Source organism: Xenopus laevis, chromosome 6L, assembly GCF_017654675.1.
Source record: "Xenopus laevis strain J_2021 chromosome 6L, Xenopus_laevis_v10.1, whole genome shotgun sequence".
NCBI lineage: Eukaryota > Metazoa > Chordata > Amphibia > Anura > Pipidae > Xenopus > Xenopus laevis.
In genome coordinates, this window is record NC_054381.1 from 94,343,196 (window position 1) to 94,364,934 (window position 21,739).

The following is a 21,739-nucleotide window of genomic DNA, read 5'->3' on the forward strand; positions in this document are numbered from 1 at the left end:
AAAAGTGTGAAAATCGGAAAAATAGTCGCCTAAGGCGTAAAAATTGCACAATTGGTATATTATTTAAAAGATGTTTGGGATGTGAGGAAGTGGCTTGCAAGAGGGTATATGTGGCCTTGCAGAAGGAGTAACTACACTTAAAAAAACCTAATTAATCACACATTCTAGACAGAGCCTGTTGGAGGAGGTCACTGGAGATCCACATCAGGGTGGTATGAATAGTATAGAATAGTAGACTGGATTCTGACAAATTAAAACGTATTAGTTAATCTAGTAACCTGGGTTAACATGCACTATTTTTTTTTAAAACATGGCAGCTCATGGAGAAATTATAGATTTAACTAGTCTTTATCAACCACTTATTGTTTATCTCACAGGAAAGGTAGGAGGCCAAGATGTATATAGCTAACTTTTTGGTAATTGAATTGTTTTAACATTTGGAAAGTTAACCAGTTATGGGTTTTTTAACCAACCATTTTAAAAGATGTTATATTCCTTTACAATTTATACAGTAAATACAAACAAGTCAGACAAAAGATACAGAGGATTAAAGAGATTTTTTGTCTTTGCACAACTTTCTTGTTTGCACAGATGTAAAAGTATGGATGTGTTATTGTTGTCTTACTTATAAACAAAAAAAAAAACTAGTGTCTTTTATATTTGCCTTTGTAGAAATGACAAATGTGATAACCCAGAGGCACGGGACTATTGTCACAATTGGAATAAACAGGCCAGAAGCCAGAAATGCTGTAAATCCAGAGACTGCTTCCCAGCTCGTTCAGGCCTTTAATCAGTTTGAGAATGATCCCGATTTGACTGCGGCTGTAATCCATGGAATAGGTACAAACTGACTCTTCTAATTGTATATATTTATTTTTCTTGATTAATGTCTGATGTATGTTTATGTGATAACCAGATACTGTATTATTGAACAATGATGAAAGCATGCATTTACGAGTAAGGCTTTTGGGATTAAAAACTTGAAATAAAACTTTTAAGACTATTAAATTAGTACATTAGGATTAGTAAAGCTTCCCCTGTCCTATACATTTTTTTCTGAAGTGTTTTGCTTTCAAGATTTGTAGCACCTTCCCTCAAAACTACTACTTTACAGTGAAAGAAAAAACATGTTAGTATTCTAAATTAGGAGGATTTTGCACCTGGCCTCATGCCTGGGGTGAATTGGAAATTAAAATCTTGATGATCAAGCATCATTGCTTGATAAAAAAAAAAAACCAGGTTGTTGATGTTTTTTCAAATTTAGAAACTATGTGTCTTATATTTGGGGTGGCACTTAGTTCTGTCTAAAGAGCTGTTTAGAGCAATAGCAACCTGAAAATAGAGATACAAATATAAACAATCTGTCAGGCATTTGGGTCAGCACTTTGGAAAATACTAAGTGCTATTCCCCAAAGACTGTGGCTAAAAATAAAGCTGCATATAGTAGCTCTACATACTAAACCGTTGATTAGGGATTCATGTAAGGCGATGGGAGATTTTGGTTTTGCTCACTTCTAAAGGTCACTCCCATCGTTAAAGCCATAGGCAATAGTGTAGCTTTTTTTTTGCATTTAATTGAAAATTTGTCATTAATTGGTCATTTACTAACAAACATTCAAAATATAACTTCACTGCTTTACACTTAGAGAAAACAGATAATCCTGTAGTTAAATTAAGCTATTGTACAGGCCAAAAGTTTGATCTAACTGCGTTAATTGAGGGCATCGTTGAGTTGCTATACTGTACTGGTCTCCAGCCCATTATTAACTAGTAGATTACAATCTACCTTTTTTTGTTACCTTTAGCTGCTATAGGTGAAAAATGATTAGCAGAGCTCATGCCTATGTAAGAATAACTACATAGGGTTTGATCGTTCTCTACAGTTTCTCTTGCCACCAGGTGGCACTATATCCCTTATTCTTGAACATCATAATCTGTTTTATGGGGGATTAAATCATCTAGACCAGTGCTGTCCAATTTCTGTGGTACAGAGGGCCAGAATTTTTCTGGTGTACATGGTGGAGGGCCGATATTGGAAGCCAGTGTTAACCACTCCCTGTTTTTTAAACCACACCCACTTTAAACAACACCCATGTTACCACAAGACCATGTCCACATTAATGGTGGTAGCACACAAAAAAATCAAACGGTTGGTGCTCACTTCATGGATATCACTCATTAATCATATGGGAAAAAAGTGGTCATATTAAGACATACCCTTAAATCCATATACCTCCTCCTCCCCTGTGGATAACACGGCACCCCCAGTACATGATTAAACACCTTAGGGCCCTTAACAATAATTTTCAAATGCTAACAAACCCCTAGAACACCCAGGCAGAATATGGCGTACTCAGGGAGCATGGGGCAGATCGAGTATGGCACACACAGGGTGTAACGGTTGGCACCCAGAATCTAGAACCAATGCCAAGCACCCTGGTCTCGGCCGCCTTTGGCCTCGGGAGGAGCCCTCAGCTACTCAGATGCCACCAGGTCTTAAAACGAGAGGTGCAAGGCGAAAGGTTCTAAACAATCAAAGGGGCACAACTGTAAACAAAGTCTCTGTGCAGAAGGTCGTGGTGCAAGGTGACAGAATCATAGTCGGAACAGGCCGGGTCGAGGCAGACAGAAAGTGAGCGTAAACAAATCAGGCCGGGTCTGGGCAGACAGAGTTCAAAACGTGGTCAGACAGGCAAACGGTCAAAACCAGGAGATCAAACAGATGGATAAGGCAAAGATAGTCTGATTTCAGGCAAGGATCAGGATACAGAGGTCAGAATCGTCAGGAACAGGCAGGGGTCACAACAGGTAGTCAAAATCAGGATCAAGATCAGAATAGCAATAGCTAACCGCACCAGGAACAAATCCTATAACGGGCAAGGTCTGAACGCCCAAACAAACTATTTATACATTTAAACTTTGCGCCCTTGTGCGCTGGCATCATCACGCCAGCGCGCCTGTGCCTTTAAAGGTAGCAGCAGCGTGCCCCGCGTGCCCTAGAGAACAGAGGCCTGCGGCCTACCAGAAGGCACAGCGTGGCTGACATCCCTGTCGAGGGGGCGGCAGACATCCCACCACTAGACCACCACGCTACACAGGGAGCATGGGGCAGACCGAGTATGGCACACATAGGGAGCATGGGGCAGACCGAGTATGGCAGACCTAGTAGCGCAGGCAGAACAGAGCAGGAGACAGGGAAACCTATCAGGATCTATCACACCCTCTGAGATGTGCTACATGCAGTGACAGTGCTGGTGCCCCTTCAGCAGTTTGTATGAGTGTGAACAGGTGAACATTGTGGGTAGTTTCAGTCTAAATCTCAGTGTGAATACTACAGGGTTTTAGTGAACAATACAGGTGTGAACAATGCATGGGGGGTTACATGTGTGATCAATACAAGGTATTACAGACTGAATTTGAGGTTTAAACAATGCAGGGGCCAGTTAATCTCTGTAGTGAAACCTTTTAAATGTTACGCGTGTTAAGCAGACACAGCAGGCAGGCTTTCATGTGGGGGGCCACATAAGGGGGGGGTCACGGGCTGCCGTTGGGTAACTAATCTTTACCGTTAGAATAAATAAGGTCTATATTGTTTCAGATACAGGGGCAGTTCTTAGCGCTTCTTTCAGCACTCCAATAGTGCATTTGCATCAACACAATAAAGTCTGTTCAGAGTGGTATCCTTTAATTTAACTGCTCTTGAAGATAATCGGTAATTGCAAATTCATTTTGCTTCATTACTGCAGCTGTACCATGCTAACAACTTTTCGGACAGTCGGAAAAGTGTTTTAATGAATTGACCCATTAATCAAAGAAGATACAATTGTCAACTTGCCTGAATGTGTTCGGGGTGCTTTGAGCAGCCAAGAACATTTCTGCTTTATGGTCGGTTAGAGCTCTTCAGCAGTGCTAAACACCCCACTGATTCTTTAATGGTGAGTTAGAGCTGTGGAGAATTGCTAACGTCTCTCTGATTCTTTAATGCCAACTGCAAATTGTAAGTGGGGGTTAGGGATTCAAGCAATCTTTTCCGTACTGGAACAAATCGTAAAATAAATGGTTGAATATACAAATAGTACAGTAATAGTATTACTGAGCAATGATAGATCTGCCACTTGATTACGAATGGTTTGCATGCATAAAAGAGGTTAATTTGTATTTCTTAGTTTTTGCTTTAAGCTTGGGGGCAGCTTTACATTTCTGAACATTGCTTAAATAAACAAAAAAAAATGTGAGACAAGTTTGTTTCAAAATGGATTTGCCGTCAGACTCTGTAATTCTATCCAAAATATACTAATTCCACCAGTCCTTTTGACGTTTAGGCAAAGGGGCCAGGTGTAAGTTTCCATGTTCTGCGTCAGTTTGCTCTGCCCATAGGTACAGGCAACAGTTTTACCATGTTTGCAAAGGAAATATGACTTAAACCTTTTGTTAGAACACTAGGATATCAAAACTTCACATTAGGAAACTATAAACCTCAAAGCTTGTGAAAGATTATGTGTGTGTGTGTATGTATATTGCCCTGGACGTGTGTTCAGACCCATGAACAGTTCTCCTCTGTTACTTGATAAGAATCTTTAACTCCGAATTAATGTAAAATAATTTTTAATTTTAGACAAAACTCTTTAAAAAATTAAATAAAAATCTAATTGTATTAAGTATTTAATACCTAAATTCCATATAAAAATATTCCAGGACTTATCCTTTTATTTTTGCCTGTAAGTTACCCACACACTTAGACTATAAGCCCCAAGTATCTCCTTTCTTTTGTGTCTTTAAAGGGGAACGATTGCAAGAATGAAAATTTAATATAAGTTTCATCCTACTGAAATAAGACATTTTTTAATCAAATTTTTTAATTAATTAAAAATTCTGAACTGTTTATGAAGTAATAAAGTTGTTCTTCACTCTCCCTCTCAGTGTCTGTCTTTCTTCATTCTCTCTTCAGGCAACCATTCATTGACAGCCTGATTTTGAATGACAGATTCAATATATCTTTAAAGGGGTCTCCTTTTGCCTAGAAGATATGTTAGAGCTCACTCTGAAAATCACCAGAAATCCTGTATCTCTACATGTAGGATTTGTGCCAATGGCAGTTATCTTATTAGATTTTGTTTCTACTGGAATCAGTTATTTGAGTTAGCTCTAATGCATCTGATAGGAAAGGAAGCCCCCTATAAGATATATTGGATCCAACTGTCACCCAACTCCTGCATGAATACACATACATTAATTTAGTTCTTTCGTGGTAAGTATAGGCAGCTTTGCCAAAGATCAGGTGTAACTATTTTTCCAGGTTAGAAACAGATTGGACTGGTACTAAAGAACACGAAGCAGATGAATTATGTCGATTCCTTATTGTACCTCCGCCTAGGGTACAGTATTCAATATAAAGGCACAGTTGCAGGATATAAGGAATGACCAGGAGGCAGGTAAACTTCTCAATGGGATTTATTCTTTGTCAAGGGTACAATACCCTGTGCAGGTAAGAATTTAAGGTGAACTACAGGATATGACATCACATTATACACACCATCTTTGTCTCCCTCCCTCTCCAACATTTAGTGATACTTTGAATGAAATCCATGATAACAAGTCTTATAGTTCATTTGTTCACTTGAAGTCAATCTGTCCAATTTTTCAACTATTTTTTGACCAAGTCCTTTCTACTCTATTGCACTTCGTCTGGTCTGAGCTGGCGAAGGCAAGTCTAGCGCAAGAGGTAACGTTCAGTCAAATCTCAATCTTAGTGAATTAGCGTAGTTACGTTAGTTCGCCAGAGCGCAACTTCGCCTGGCGTTAGGGTGCGAAGTACCGCTAGAGTCTATCTCCTTTGCTAGCGAAGTTACGCCAGCACCCGTTAGTAAATCGGTGAAGTTCCGAAATGACGTCACGCTGGTGAATTTTTGTCAGCGTTAGTCACTTCGACCTTTAGTAAATTTGCCCCATATTGCGGGCGGCGTAGGTGGAAGGTGGTGTGGCTAGCTCCCACTCTTCCCAACGTAGCTAGGCAGGGTGTCTGCGAAGGGAGGGGTGGAAGGGTGGGCACCAATGGTGACTGGAACTGTACTACCTACCCATATAACGCTTGATTAGCATTACGGATACTAGAAACTTTCATTGACTTATTTAGAATATCCACCACCTATCCACTCTATGCAGCAGTTTTTAATTAAATGTTATTTTAGGGACATGGTCCTGCACAGCTCTGAGTTAAATATGCTGTGAGTCGTTGTTGGCTGTGCTGGAGATGTTTTTATTGCAACTAAGCGTAAAAGTTATGTTTTAGATACATTGTTGCAACAGTTGCCTGAACTAGTTTGCTTGTTACAATGAGGATGGGACGTCGTTTGGCTTATATTCCATTCCTTTTTGTTACAGTTAATGTTTGCTTATCTTATATAGTTTGATTGATAACTTGCGGGCAAACTGTTGCTGCTAAATTAGTTCTGCTCCAAACTCATATTGTATCACTTCGACCTTTAGTAAATTTGCCCCATATTGCTTTAAACTTTGAATTTTTTGACCCAAAGTTTCTGTTAGTATCCAGGGGTTTACTATAATAAGGTTGCCATATTTCTGTTTCCTAAATTTTACCTGTAAGACTAAAGTATGACAGTGATGCTCATATCTAAGGGTTGGGTTTAACAACCCTACTTATAGGGTAAAAATGGTATGTGTATATGAATGTTCAACATATAAGGAGTAAGCATTTTTCTTTACAGTATTTTGTCTTTAAAAGTTAAAACACAAGAAAGCCTTGTTAGCCCCAGTTGCATAATTTATACCTGTGAATAAAGAAATACTTCACAGTGGAACATTGCTATTTAAGAAAATGTACCAAAAGGTTCTGTTCTCACAATAACCTATTCACTTATACTTGACCTGACAAAAGGGTAAACATGCCTTAAAAATAACCTTAATTTCACTTGTAACAAAGTATTTTATTCTTGTGTTGTTTTTTCGGCAATTCCGTGTTCCTGGCAGGTAGAGGGGAATCTATTTTTTTTCCATAAAAAAAAAACAGCAGTGTAACATATACTTGTAATCTTGATGTGACCTGCTTTATTCCACTAAATACAGCCACATGTATATTGAAAATTGTAACTTTCAGAGATAGTATTCTCCTGCCTGTACAAGCCAGTGCTTGATTTGACTTGAATCCTATGCCATACTACCAGAAACTGTATTTTGTCTGTTTTGTGTTTGTTCTTGTTAAAATCAATAAAACATACCTTTAATACAAAAAAAGATCCAGCAGGCCACCCCTTTAGATTACAGGAAAATAACTTTTTATTTGTAGCAGTGTAGATGGTTCTTTGAGGTGAGGGAAGTGAAGTTTCAGCTTCTCAATAGCAGCAATGATTCAGGACTTCAAACTTGTCATAGGAGGTCACCATCTTGGAAAGTGTCTGCGACACTCACTCTGAGCAGCGGTTGAGTAGCTAAGCTTAGGGGTTGTTGCAAATTATCAAGCAGAAAATGAGGTTGGCTTGTAATATAAGATGATGCTACAGGGCGGATTATTACATTCTGATGCTAGTTGCACTGGTTTCTGTGCTGTCATGTAGTAATTATGTGTTAATTACTAATCAGCCTCATATTGTGACATTTATATTCTATGTGTACTGTATATTTTGAGTCTGTCCCTAAGCTCAGTAAGTGACAGCAGCACAGAGCATGTGCATGTGAGGCATCTTTGAAGACACAGATCTTTAATGCTATGGGCTGTGGTTAACTTGGGCTGGTACAGAAGCCCAAAACATAATGTACAACATTTCTAGCTACTTTTTTAGTTAAACTTTAGTTCTCCTTTAAGATTGGCTTGGGCGACTTCTTGAATAAGCATAATATCCAAGGCTATTGTAATCTCAAAATCTAAACTTAGGTTATTTATCTGAGAATGAATATGGCTGCAAAAAGTTTAATCTGAAAATCTGCCATCTCAAACCTGTCGAGGTCATGTTTACGTCAATGTCCCTTTTACAATTTGAAGATATGATCTGCTGAGTTTGGTCCGATAATCCAAGATTTTATAGAGTTTTTTCCCAAACTGATTTTTTGAGTTATTTTATTGAAAAATATAAAATAAAATCGTAATCGTAAAATTGGTGGAGCTTAGTTCAATATAAAGATGAGATAAATTCGATTTTTAGTAAATAACCCCCTTAGTATAGATATTGGCATATATATAGCTTATTTATGCGAGTGTATAGATAGATCAAGAAAGTTGGTCATAAAAAATAGTTCTTCTCCTCACAGACCGGGAAGGAGGAGTCCTCGGCATGTATAGTAGGTATTGTACAAAAATTAGGATGCCAGTATATGTATCAGATATATATTCACATTTTCCTACGTTTTATCTGTCTCGTATGCAGTTCTGGGGAGTGTTTTTCAAAATTATTGCTTTACTTTGATTTGAATTTGATGTGACCCTATTGCCCTAAATGCCATATGTATGTACTCCAGATTTAATTTTTGAAATTACTGTCTTGGATTATAATAGTACAGAATGACCATTACGGCACTTCTATTTGCAGAAAAATATAACTCAAAGGTGGAACCAACCTTTGTTCCCCATTTGGCATGGGTTTCTTGTTCTCTGCATGATTTCACCTTAAACTTTGTTTAATTTAATTTATGTGGAATTATATCATCCACAGTTACAGAGACCCAACACAAAATACTTACATTCACATAACTTATTTGAATACATGGTATTGTATCCATCTATAATTTATTATCTGAATGCCAACTAAACACCCAAGTCTACAAGCAAGTTAAATCTGTATCTTAAATGTTCAAATCCTGATTCTTTGTGGAAAGGCTGTAAGTTTGTCAGAAATAATCTGGATAAAAGGAATCTCTGACAAATTCACTTCACATTTAATAATAATATTTATTAGTTAACAATCATTGTTATCATATTACCTTTGATTTCATCTCCTAGGAGGAAATTTCTGTGCTGGATTTGATTTAAAGGCAATAGCTCACAGTACAAGCTCATTGAATATAGAGCAAGATGTGACTAAAGGACCTGGCCCAATGGTAAGCATATTCATTACAGTTACAGAGCAACAGAGTGTATTATTCTACAGGAACAAATGCTTTTGTGCACTACAAAACAAGATTATTTTCGCTGGAAAGTTATCATATGGATCTGTTGAAATTTAGTGACAATGAGGAGACATGTTGAACCATCTATGCCCAATGTCTAGATAACTTTGCTCCATTCATAGGCGTCCATGGGCAATGGACAACATAAGCACTCCCCCCCCCCCAAGTTTTTTTCCAAAAACAGGGCAAGAATAAGTGCCCCAGATCCTCATAATGATTTTTAAAGGAGAACTAAACCCTAAAAATGAATATATTTTATATAATGACCTTATTGCATCAGCCTAAAGTTTCAGCTTCTCAATAGCAGCAATGATCCATGATTTCAAACCTGTTACAGGGGATCAACATCTTGGAAAGTGTCTGCGACACTCACATGCTCAGTGGGCTCTGAGCAGCTGTTGAGAAGCTAAGCTTAGGGTTCGCCACAAATTATCAAGCAGAAATTTAGGTTTGCCTGCAATATAAACTGATGCGAAATGGCTGAGTATTAAATTCTGATACTAGTTGCACTGGTTTCTATGCTGCCATGTATTAATTACCTGTATTAATTACTAATCAGCCTTATATTACAACATATGTATTCTATGTGTACTGTATATTGTGAGTTGGTCCCTAAGCTCACTAAGTGACAGCAGCACAGAGCATGTGCTGTGAATTTGCAGAAAAAAAGATGAGGAGCTACAGGGACATCTTTGGAGACACAGATCTTTACTGCTAAAGGGCTGTGGTTGCCTTTGGCGGGTACAGAAGCCCAAAACATAATGTACAACATTTCTAGCTACTTCTTTAGTTAAGTTTTAGTTCTCCTTTAATATCTCAGATAGTGCTGTCTCTCCTGATAACACATCAGGTCTCACTGGCAACTGCTTCACCTCAAACTTGTTACATATATCTTCTCTGAGCCTCACAAAAGTATCCGTTTAGGGGAGAGGCTAAATCTGTTTGTTTCTGTCTGTGTGATTGTGTCTGTGAATTTGTATGTGTCAGTTTGGGTGTGTGTATTATTGTACAGTAAGTGAAGGCATAGCTACGTGTTGCTTCTGTACCAAGTGAACCCACTATATCCCAAACTCCTCTGTATTTATTTATTTATTGGAAGAAGGTAGGTTTTATTGTTTGTATATCTCTCCTCTTAAAGTCTCTCTGTCCCAGTCTCCCCATTGATTGACAGCTTTGTTACTGTTTGCCAGTCTGGCTTATAAGGTACTTGTCCCATTAAGTATCTCAGTATAAACATTTATTAACTATTTGGGAGCCATAAGGATAGAGTTGTGTTGCAGGTAATGTGATTAATTATCTTTGAATTGTGAGTGCAGTTTATTTATATATTGCTAATTAAAGGCTTAACATGTATTATGCATGTGTCATGCAGCCAAATAAGCTTTGCTGACACTGTCCCAGCACCCCTTGTTATTCACCAAAGGTTGATTGTGACCATTGCATTAGATAATTAAATGTATGTGATGTATGTATTCTAGCAGACACTGGCACAGGCAATACTGTAAATGCGTTGAGACTCAACAGCTATAGTTTTTCACAGTAATTGAGCTATTTTTTTTCTTACATTTAAAGTAAATAAAATATATATTATTTGCTGCCTGAAAATATTAATCGCAAGTTCTGTGAAAATTATCGAAACTGTGGGCTTTGCAAATAAATCATTTTCCTGCAAACCTGGTGTTACCTTAGCACCTGTATTCCGGCTTAAACTATAAAAATAACAGCATATCTGTCAACTCCACAGGGTTACCCAGGAGTTACCTGATTTAGGATCCCACCCTCCCCACACACACCCTTTAATTACCCCATACAGTAAGATATGCACAGTGAACATTCAGTGATGCGAGAAGGGCCCTTCCAATAGGCCATGCCCTACAGCAAATAATTTATGCTCATTTTTGGTAGAGTGTTACACATGCCACTGATGCCCTGGGCTACTGCATTAGAAGTTGGCATCTCTGTAAGAGATTGATTTAGTTTGATGATTTAGCCTCTCCCTGGAAAATTTTGTGGGGACGCCCACCTGTTTATTAGCAATCTTGAAAGAAATGTTATTAAAAAAGAAGTTAACAAGTGTTTCCTGCAAAGCCCAATATTTTGTTTCAAGTGTGTCCTAATTATGTGTATTGGTTTTGATTTCATAGGGCCCATCTAGGATGCAGTTTACCAAGCCAGTAATTGCAGCTGTAAGTGGATATGCAGTAGCAGGAGGACTTGAGTTATCCCTTTTAGCAGATCTGCGAGTTGTAGAGAAAAGTGCGATATTTGGAGTATTTTGCAGACGTTTTGGTAAGTTTACATGCAATTCTATGTACCAGTTATTCACTCGGGTCTCTGCATCATTCATGCATGCAAGCAAGCACTAAAGCACATACAAAACACTAAAGGCCAACAGTGCTAATCATTGTGCCACAATGTGTGCTCCACTGAAATATCCCTTACTCCCTTACTTATTGTGGCTCTTCCCTATTTCTCTTCATCCTCAATGTACTGCCATTTTCATTTGCAGAACATATATAGAATTAAATTTGTTCTCATACAAGAGACTGGAATTCTCCCAGCCCACAATATAACCATTTTTTTATTATTTAAACATTGTGATAAATGGTTGTGCTAAATTTACAATGAAAAAGGAAAATGAGTGTGACAGGGTATTTGCAACACTTGAATAGCAAAGTGCAAATAGCAGCCTTGAAAAAGTCTGCAAGCACTGACCTTTTTGCCAGTTGTGGAGCTTTATAAATATATAAGGTTTAAAGTCCTTTTCTGTGCCATCACTGAAAAAAGCTGTACTTCTGTAATAAATGAGCAATAATCCCCCACCTCCTTCCGTTTTGAGTCCAAGCCATAAGGATTCCAGAAATTGCTATAAAGATATGAACTAAAATAGGATAGATCCCTGGATTAAGCTGAACTTGTATCAATTAAATGTTTAAAAAAATTATAGTTGCAACAGCTGGAGTTTCAGCTTGTGCATGTATTAAACTTACTCATTTTCTTATTAGACTACATTTCTCCTTGATGAACTCCACTGTATATGATTTTATGTCCTTGTTTTTTGCAACAAATGTTTGCTGACAGCTGCACTAGTCTTAAAAACACCACATGCAATGAGGATAAGCAACCCTCCTGGATAATCTGCTGTGTTTACACTGACGTGGTTTTTCTTACAGCCACACAAACAAAGTACATATTTTGTATTTATTTTGAAAACTGTGGTAGCCATACCTGCCTTTAAATTTTCCAGCTCCTAAGGTACAGTCTGCCCTCTTAATTCTCTCATTGGCAGGCATGCACAAGCTTCATCTTGCTTGCTGATTTTGTGAACACACTAACAAAAAAAATTTAAAAAAATATTTTGATACTGATATTTGGAGTCTTTATGTTTTTTATTGATGATATCCAGTGATATTTGCCACTGTGGCAGTAGGCTGCTATTGATATATTATTATGAGTGCAGATTTGCCTGGGTACTAGCACAGCACTAGCAGGATAACTGAGGTGGTACATTCTGTGTGTAGTAAGTATTTAAGTATGAGTCCTGCACTAGCCCTCCAGTGATTTGAGCAGACAAATATAGGCCTGCCAGATGCACATCACAAAATAAACACTGTACTTTTATATTTTATATTCCTTTTATGTTTGTCCCAATGGAAATATTAAAACGTAAACATATACTTGTTTTTCCACCCATTTTTATGTAGGTGTAGGGAGCCACTTAACCAAATGATCCCCCCAATGTTTAGAGTAGGTAATCCCAGGAAATCATTTGGGATTTGCCAGAGCTCCATCTGTATGTAAGCATAGGGTCTTCACTAAGCATAGTCATGCACTGCTTAGGATGAATACAAGAATAACAAATTCATAGTTATTACTGGAATATAATTAAGTTTATATTTTTAAATGTATCCAAGTTTAAAATATGCAACACAATTCTAAATACTAATTAGCTGATGAGAAGTTCACTTTTCAGCAAGAAGCTCTGCCATTCCTCAGAAAGGTTAACCTGGCTTTTGAGTTCTTTATGGCAAATGTTAACCAAACAATGTGGCAAAAGAGAACAAAACATCAATCCAGACTCACCTCTTCGGCATCTGCAGTACATATGTAGCTTTATGTGTGTATGTGTCTGTGCTCAGTTTTCTGGATCATTTGTGTCCCCGCCATGTGTTACATCCCAGATGCAGGCCCTCAGCATTTCAGTCTACCACATAGTAGTCGGCTTCAGTACTATTCACAGCAGCTCTTCCATGGCAGAATCAAAGACCGTTTTACACTCTTTTTTTTCACCATTTTTTTTGTAAAATATTCTTTCGTCTTGAACAATTTGTAGTAGTAATAATAAGGGTGTAAACACACTGGTTTATTTTGGCAGGTGTTCCTTTAATTGATGGTGGAACAGTAAGACTTCCTAAGCTCATTGGGCTTTCCAGAGCCCTGGATCTTATACTTACTGGTCGCCCAGTTAATTCTCAAGAAGCCTATGAATTTGGATTAGCTAATCGTGTGGTACCTGATGGCCAAGGTGAGCATATTCTTATTCACAAGAAAATCAGTCCTTCCAAATGTTTTTATCTCACGTAATCACTGTAAAGTTAAGCTTTAGTTCTCCTTCAAAAGATTGCCATGGTTGTGTAGACAGGAGATCTGAGCTTGCTATCTTAAACAGTTCAGATTTGTTTGCACTTGTTTTCTTCCAAAATTTAAATTTCACACTCCATTGAAATCTAAATGAGATTTAATTTATTTTGTTAGATTTCTCAGATATCATTAATCTTGCTTCTGCTTCCAGTCTCAGTGCAAAATCATCTGTGTCTGTGCTTCTTCCAGAGCTATATTCTTTGTCTTGAGAGAAACATGTCGTCAGTACAACCACAGCAATACAAAATCAAAATCTTTGGCGTTGATTAGAGTATTCTCTTTGGCTGGATGGCAGTTTAAAAATGACCATAAATTGACCATTGTACAACTATAGGGCATAATGTGCATGGGAGCATGGGACAAAGGATCTGCTTTAATCTTGCCCACAGCAAAACAGGTTAAAATGCGAAATAGTTCTTAAATGTGTATTTGGCGCTCAATTATAATCAGTCCTTATAAACGGTGTTTAGTGATTTCATCAGTTGTAATCGTGCTTAGTGATGTAATGTGTCACATGACTTGCTGAAACTTGTGTATTATAAACAAAAATGTGCCCTCTGTTGTAAAATATGAGAATATTGGAACAACAGAACGTCACTCTTGCACTCTTGTCTGCCAGACAAACAATAAAAGTAAGACTAAACTGTCATTATCATACCCATTTTTCCCAAAGCAAGTGCTCCTCCCTTTCCTGTTTCTTTCTTGTTGTTTTTCTTTCTTATTAAAGCCATAAGATGCATGCACAGGTAAAGTAGTAGTGTAGAGCCAATGCAGTTTAGTCTTCTAATGAGCACGTCTCTAGACTAGGACAGTAGGGTTGCATTATGATGAAAATAAGCAGTACAATTGTGCTGTAAAACCAGAGTTCATTAATATAAATCTTTTCATCATGACTGAGCTAAATCTTAATGCTATAATTTATGATGTAATGAAATCTTATTTAAAAAGCCTCTGTCATTTTTATATATCAATCTCCTATATAATTTTATCTTATTCAAAATAAGGGACTGGGTGGCAGTTATAACCAGGGTGTTAAAGGGAGGAATGTATACAATTATGCCTGGTAATGCTGAATACTGCTACACAGTGCAGTATTATAATTTTCTATGAAAACATAAAGCTGATCTCCAAGTATTGGATTTCTGCTAAATTTCTAAATTACCGTACTTGGTTTCTGTTAACAGCTGGTCAAATTCATGTTCGTTCTCATATTAGTATTTAGTCAGTTCAGTCTGAATGCCAAGCTGGATCAGTGCTCTGACTCATTGCTGCTGCTAAAGAATTCGGGCTCACTTTGGAGGATTTCTCTTTCCCCGTATACAGAACAGGCCTTTGTCACACTTTCCAAAATTCACTTGCAGGGTAAAACGAACACGTGTTGAAAATCCTCTACTTTTAGTCAATGCAATTTTCACATTCCATCATCCACTCTGTAGCTGCTATTACCATTCTTCCCTTGTACATCTGCAATATAAATTAAATGGTCAAAAGGTGAGTTTATAAATGTTACCCAAAGCCTTCTGTTTCTTATTGCCATGAAGGTCATTTGTGGCTACGCAAGAGACCAAAGCAAAGTATTAGTCATAATTGGTGGTGCTTGGAAGAAATTATTTTTGTTGAATGTATCACGCCATTTACTCATAGTCAAAACATATTCATAAATTTGGAAATATGTCTTTGGAATCTATTACTGCTTGAGGTGTTATGATTTACGCAGTCTATTTTTTTCAGTTCTAACACAACTATATAGTAATATTAAAGCATAAAGATCTGTAACATAAATAAAAATGTTGATAGAGGCATTACATTCTTTTTGCTTTTCACTCTCCAGGATAAACTATAGGCTTTGCTAGCCGTCTAAAATTGCTTCAGATATATTTATGTTAAATATGAGCTAAAGTAATTGTGCCTGTTGAATCTGCTGATGCTGTTCTAGTACTAGAGTCTTATGTATAAGGCTTCCTGTTGAATCTGCTGTTATGTTTTCTATGCTACTTTTATCTTACTGAGTTATGGAGTTTCCTTCCTGTTAAGCATTACACAATTACTCCAGCAGCTACTTGTCTGTGTGTTTCACTATATTCCATGGACACAACAGATTGACGACGAGGATGAGATTTTAGCAAGATCTGCTAAATGTGAGACACCAAAAGCTGCAGTTAAAAAAAAAAAAAAAAAAAAAAAGACACAGAACAGTGGTAAGTCCCTGCAGAGAGTTGTATGCTATCTGGAAATATGGCTGGACATATTGGGAAAGTGGAAGCATTTGACAGCTCAATAGAGGACTGGGCTACATATATAGAGAGACTGGAACAGTATTTGGAAGTAAATGACATACCCCTAGAGAAACATGTGGCAGCATTACTCAGTGTAATAGGGGGCAAAACGTACAGCCTTGTGCGCAACTTAACAGCACCAGAAAAACCATCTTCTAAAAGCTTTAAAGAAATAGTGCAAATTGTTCAGGAACACATGTCACCTAAGCCCCTGGTTATAGCAGAAAGATTCAGATTTCACAAAAGGAACCAGCAGGAGGGTGAGACAGTTTGTGTGTTTGCAGCAGAGTTAAGGAAACTGTCAGAACACTGTGATTTTAAGGATGGACTGAATGATGCACTAAGGGACAGATTTGTATGTGGTTTATGCAGTGAAAACATACAGAAAAGGCTGCTAACAGAGGATAACATCACATTTAAACGAGCAATAGAAATTGCAGTAGCAATGGAGACCGCTGCTAAGGACACATTAGAATTACAGAACAGAAGCAAAGCAGAAACACTAGAGAAAGCAGCAACTGATTTGCATAGAGTGGTGGCAGGTCAAAATAAAAGATATTCTAATCCGAATTCTGGATCTTGCTACAGGTGTGGGAAAGGATTCCATAATGCAGCAACCTGCAAATTCAAGAATGCTTACTGCAGAAAATGTAATAAAAAGGGCCATATCCAAGCAGTATGCCTAAGTGACAAAATGAGCTTCCCTGTTTCAAAACAGCCTTTTACAAATACACATGATGTTCATAATGCTTGTTTAGCTGATAGCACTGATTCTGAACTTGGAAGTATTGATGTGTATCATGCAGATACCGGTGACCGATCTGTCATCTGGCTAACACCAAAAATAGCTGGTATTCCAGTTAAGATGGAATTAGACACAGGGTCTGCTGTTTCAATAATAACACACCCGGAATATAAAAAAATATTTAAAGACACACCTCTTCAAAAAACAAAACTGCTACTAAAAACATACACTGGACAGAAGATAGTGCCACTTGGAGTTTTAAATGCTGAGGTAGAGTACAAAAATTTTAAATGCCAGCTGGACTTATATGTGGTGGAGACAGGTGGTCCTGCATTATGGGGCCGGGAGTGGTTACACAAAATACCCATTGACTGGAAATCCATAAAAATGTTACATTCAGTGTCTGCTGATAACACCAAACCAGTGGAACATTTAAAGGCCATTTTAGCTCAAGCCTCAGAAGTATTTAAAGAAGGCATGGGTACTTTAAAACACATCAAGGCTAATATATGCCTTGAGGAAAATGCACAGCCCAAATTTCACAAAGCTCGTCTAGTGCCTTATAGTATTCGTCCAAAAGTCGAAGCAGAATTGGATCGTCTAGAACAAGATGGAGTAATTTCAAAAGTCTCTTGGAGTGACTGGGGCACACCTATTGTGCCTATTATAAAAAGGGATGGTTCAGTTAGAATATGTGGAGATTTTAAAGTTTCCATTAACCCCGTTCTACAGTCTGATAAGTATCCCTTACCTTTGATTGAGGATATATTTGCCTCTCTTGCGGGTGGACTAAAATTCAGCAAAATCGATCTTGCTCAAGCCTACTTACAAATGGAGGTAGTGGAAAATGCCAAACACTACCTTACAATCAACACGCCAAAAGGACTATACCGATACAACAGATTAGTATTTGGCGTGGCCTCGGCACCTGCCATATGGCAAAGAGCCATGGATCAAGTTCTACAAGGCATTCCACATACTAAATGTTATCTGGATGACATAATTGTGACAGGCACAGATGATACAGAACATTTGGAAAACCTAAAGAGGGTTCTAACACGGCTGGAAGAATATGGACTAAGAGCCAACAAAGAAAAATGTGCCTTCTTTAAGGACTCTATACAATATTGTGGACATATTATAGATGCCAATGGCTTGCACAAGTCTCCAGAGAAAATCCAAGCAGTGTTACAAGCACCACTGCCCAAGGATGTAACACAGCTCAGATCATTTTTGGGATTTATTAATTATTACAGCCGGTTTGTTCCAAATCTTGCAACTGTGCTATACCCATTAAATCAATTGCTGCAGAAAGGTCAAAAATGGGAGTGGACTGTACAGTGTGACAAAGCCTTCAAGGAAGCAAAGACATTGGTCACGTCTGATGATGTCCTCGTGCATTTCAATGCTTCCTTGCCATTAAAACTGGCATGTGATGCTTCCCCATATGGCATTGGAGCTGTGATATCTCATGTTCTCCCAGACAAAAGTGAAAGGCCGATAGCATTTGCTTCAAGATCACTCACAAGTGCAGAACGCAACTATGCACAGATAGACAAGGAAGCACTTAGCCTTATCTGGGGAGTGAAAAGATTTAATCAATTCTTATATGGCCGGAAGTTTACACTCATAACAGACCATCAGCCATTGGTTGCAATACTTCACCCAAAGAAAGGAGTTTCTGCAACAGCTGCTGCGCGCATGCAGCGCTGGGCTTTGTTTCTTGCTGGTTATGACTATGATATTGAGTTCAAGAGGACAGCTGCACACGCAAATGCAGATGGACTGTCACGTCTGCCACTACCAGATCAAGACAGTTCTGAGGAAAATTCTGAATATGTTAATGTACATCAGATTGATTGCCTTCCTCTAACCTGTAAAATGCTTGAGAATGAAACCAAAAGAGATCCCACTCTAGCATGTGTCTATGAGGCAACTCTTAAAGGCTGGAAGTATACAGATAAGGCCCCACTAATTCCTTACTACTCACGTAGACATGAACTGACCATACATGAAGGATGTGTAATGTGGGGAGTTCGTGTTGTTGTTCCCACAAAGTTGCAACCAAGAGTACTAGATGAGCTGCATGAAGGCCATCTAGGCATAGTAAAAATGAAGTCACTTGCAAGGAGTTTTGTATGGTGGCCAGGAATTGATCAACAAATAGAGCAACTAGCAAACAAGTGCATTGGATGTCAAGAGGTGCAGTCTATGCCACAACCAGCTCCAGTTCATCTGTGGGAATGGCCCTCTACTCCTTGGCAACGTATACACATTGATTTTGCTGGACCATTTCTGGGACTGATGTTTTTCATTATTGTGGATGCTCATTCTAAATGGCCAGAGGTTTTCTGCATGAAGTCTACTAGTACCTCATATACTATTGATATATTGAGAACCTTGTTTGCAAGAACTGGAATACTTGAACAGATTGTTAGTGATAATGGTCCTCAATTCATTTCTGAAGAATTTCAATTGTTTATGAAACGCAATGGAATTAAACATTCTACTTCAAATCCATACCATCCTGCAACAAATGGTTTAGCTGAAAGATTTGTACAAACTATGAAACAGTCACTGCGGTCAATGGCACATGACAGTGGATCCCTGCAGCATAAACTGGCAAGGTTTTTGTTATCCTATCGGAATTCAATTCATACAACTACAGGCTGTACACCTGCAAGGTTATTTATGGGCCGCGATCTTAGGTCTCGGTTAGACTTGCTGAAACCAGATCTCAATCGTCATGTGAGAAACCACCAGTTTAAAATCAGGGGAGGAGAGAGGAGAACCTTGCGGCAGCTTAGTGTTGGGCAAACCGTCTTGGCAAGGAACTACAGAGGGCCTAATAAATGGCTACCAGCAATTGTCACTGCTCAAAGAGGTCCATGCAGTTACACGGTAAAAGTGGCAGGCAATCTATATTGGCGTCGTCATATTGACCAGCTACGTAATACTGCAGTTACCACTGAGCAAAACCAGACACAAAGCCTTGTTGGAATTCCCTATACTAATGGGGTACCCCTTGAGCCCCAGATTGTGACATCACCAGAGGTAACAACCCCTGCAAGTCCAACCGAAATGGAGAGTACGTACTCTGAAGCATCGGTGGTACCTGATTGTTCCGAGCACCAGTTTCCTTCCATAGAAGAGGGCAACATTTCTAGGCGTTACCCACAAAGAGAGCATCGACCTCCTGATAGACTTAACTTATAACTTGTGACTTTTATTAACCATTCATTTTACAGGTGTTACCACCATGAATCTTGATGGGGGAGAGAACTGTTAAATATGAGCTAAAGTAATTGTGCCTGTTGAATCTGCTGATGCTGTTCTAGTACTAGAGTCTTATGTATAAGGCTTCCTGTTGAATCTGCTGTTATGTTTTCTATGCTACTTTTATCTTACTGAGTTATGGAGTTTCCTTCCTGTTAAGCATTACACAATTACTCCAGCAGCTACTTGTCTGTGTGTTTCACTATATTCCATGGACACAACAATTTAGAGGGAGGATAGTATTGATTCTAATGCTTTTTCCCAACAACTGCATGTTTTTAATTAGCATGCTAAAAAACCTCAGTATAACTGTTAAGTTCTAGAGAAGATGTTATTTGCCCTTTGTACCTGTTATTACATTATCACCAATATTTGGGATTTGCCTATATGGCAGCATGCTGCTGGTAGGGTGCAATGATACAAGCAGGGTTGCCATCAGAAATCACGGGGCCTGTGCAACATAATCATCTGGGCCCCCAAAAAAGTTATTAAACAAATCACACATTAGTGGCAAGGGTTAAAAAAAAAAAAAAGCACAGATAGTAAGATTCAGAAATGTTCACACAATGCTAAGTAGGCCAATTGTATTTATGTCAAACACCAACTTTTTTAAAGAATCTTTTCTACTAAAATATAATTGTGTGGGGTTTAGCTTTCACTGACCATCAATTTTATGTTAATAACTTTCATAATAGGAAAAAAGGACATAATAAAAAAAAATGCCTTTACCATTTAAAGTGCTCACTCTGTGGCCGGGCCCCCACTGCTATCAGGGAGCTGCAGAATGGGTAGTGTGCCCAGAGCTGTAGTGCCTGCATGTTCCTCCCCAGCTTCTATAGTACTGGTTTTCTCTTAAAGGAGAAACAAATCCTCAAAAAAAACCCTACCCTACATAGACCCCCCTCCCTCCTCCCACCCAGCCTAGCTGCCCCCCCCCCGGGCAAATGCCCCTAACTCTTTACTTACCCCTCCATGCAGATTCTATCTAGCAGAGTTCACTGCAGCCATCATCTTCAGTTATCTTCGCAAAGAGGTGCATGCGCAGTTGGAGAAATTTTCTATCGCGACAACTGCACATATGCTGAAATACACAGAAATTACCAAATCGCCGGTCTTATTCTGAAGATTGCTGAAGATCTGCACGGAGGTGTAAGTAAGAGTTAGGGGCATTTGCCCGGGGGGGCAGCTAGGCTAGAGGGGAGGAGGGAGGCGGGTCTATGTAGGGTAGGGGGGTTTGTTTCTCCTTTAAGTCTCGGTAGATCTGTACAGGGATTGTATAGGCTCGAGGATGAAATTTGACCTTCCCTCCCTGCTTATCCAATCACTGTGCGACTCAACCAAGACTTCATGTAAATACCAATAGTTTGGGGGAAGAATTGTGCAGAAGAAGTCCGCCCTCCCCGTCCAATTCTGCAGCTCCCTGACAGCAGTGGGGGCTCGGCTACAGAGCGAGTACAGTGGCCGGACCCCCTAAGTCCCAAAAAGCACCAGGCCCGGGACAACTGTCCCCCAGTCCTCCCCCTGATGGCGGCCCTGGATTCAAGTAGGAGAAGCAAAGTTTAGAATGCCTACACTATTTCATATTCATTCCTATTCTGCTCCTAAGTTCTTCACAAAGAACAAGGCTACAGAAATCCAAAGTAGTTTTACATAACACCATATTTGTATTGGAGGTTTAATATAC

General features: G+C 38.7%; 1 protein-coding gene across 3 annotated transcripts in view; it reads left to right on the forward strand.

Moving 5' to 3' along the window:
- The window catches only part of XB941699.L (uncharacterized XB941699 L homeolog), a 37,368-nt gene that overhangs the window by 9,313 nt on the left and 6,316 nt on the right, over window positions 1–21,739 (forward strand). For all 3 annotated transcript variants that reach the window (XM_018266149.2, XM_018266150.2, NM_001112857.1), the window contains 4 exon segments: window positions 673–840; window positions 8,951–9,048; window positions 11,262–11,406; window positions 13,493–13,642. In XM_018266149.2, coding sequence (XP_018121638.1) covers window positions 673–840; window positions 8,951–9,048; window positions 11,262–11,406; window positions 13,493–13,642 — 561 coding nt within the window.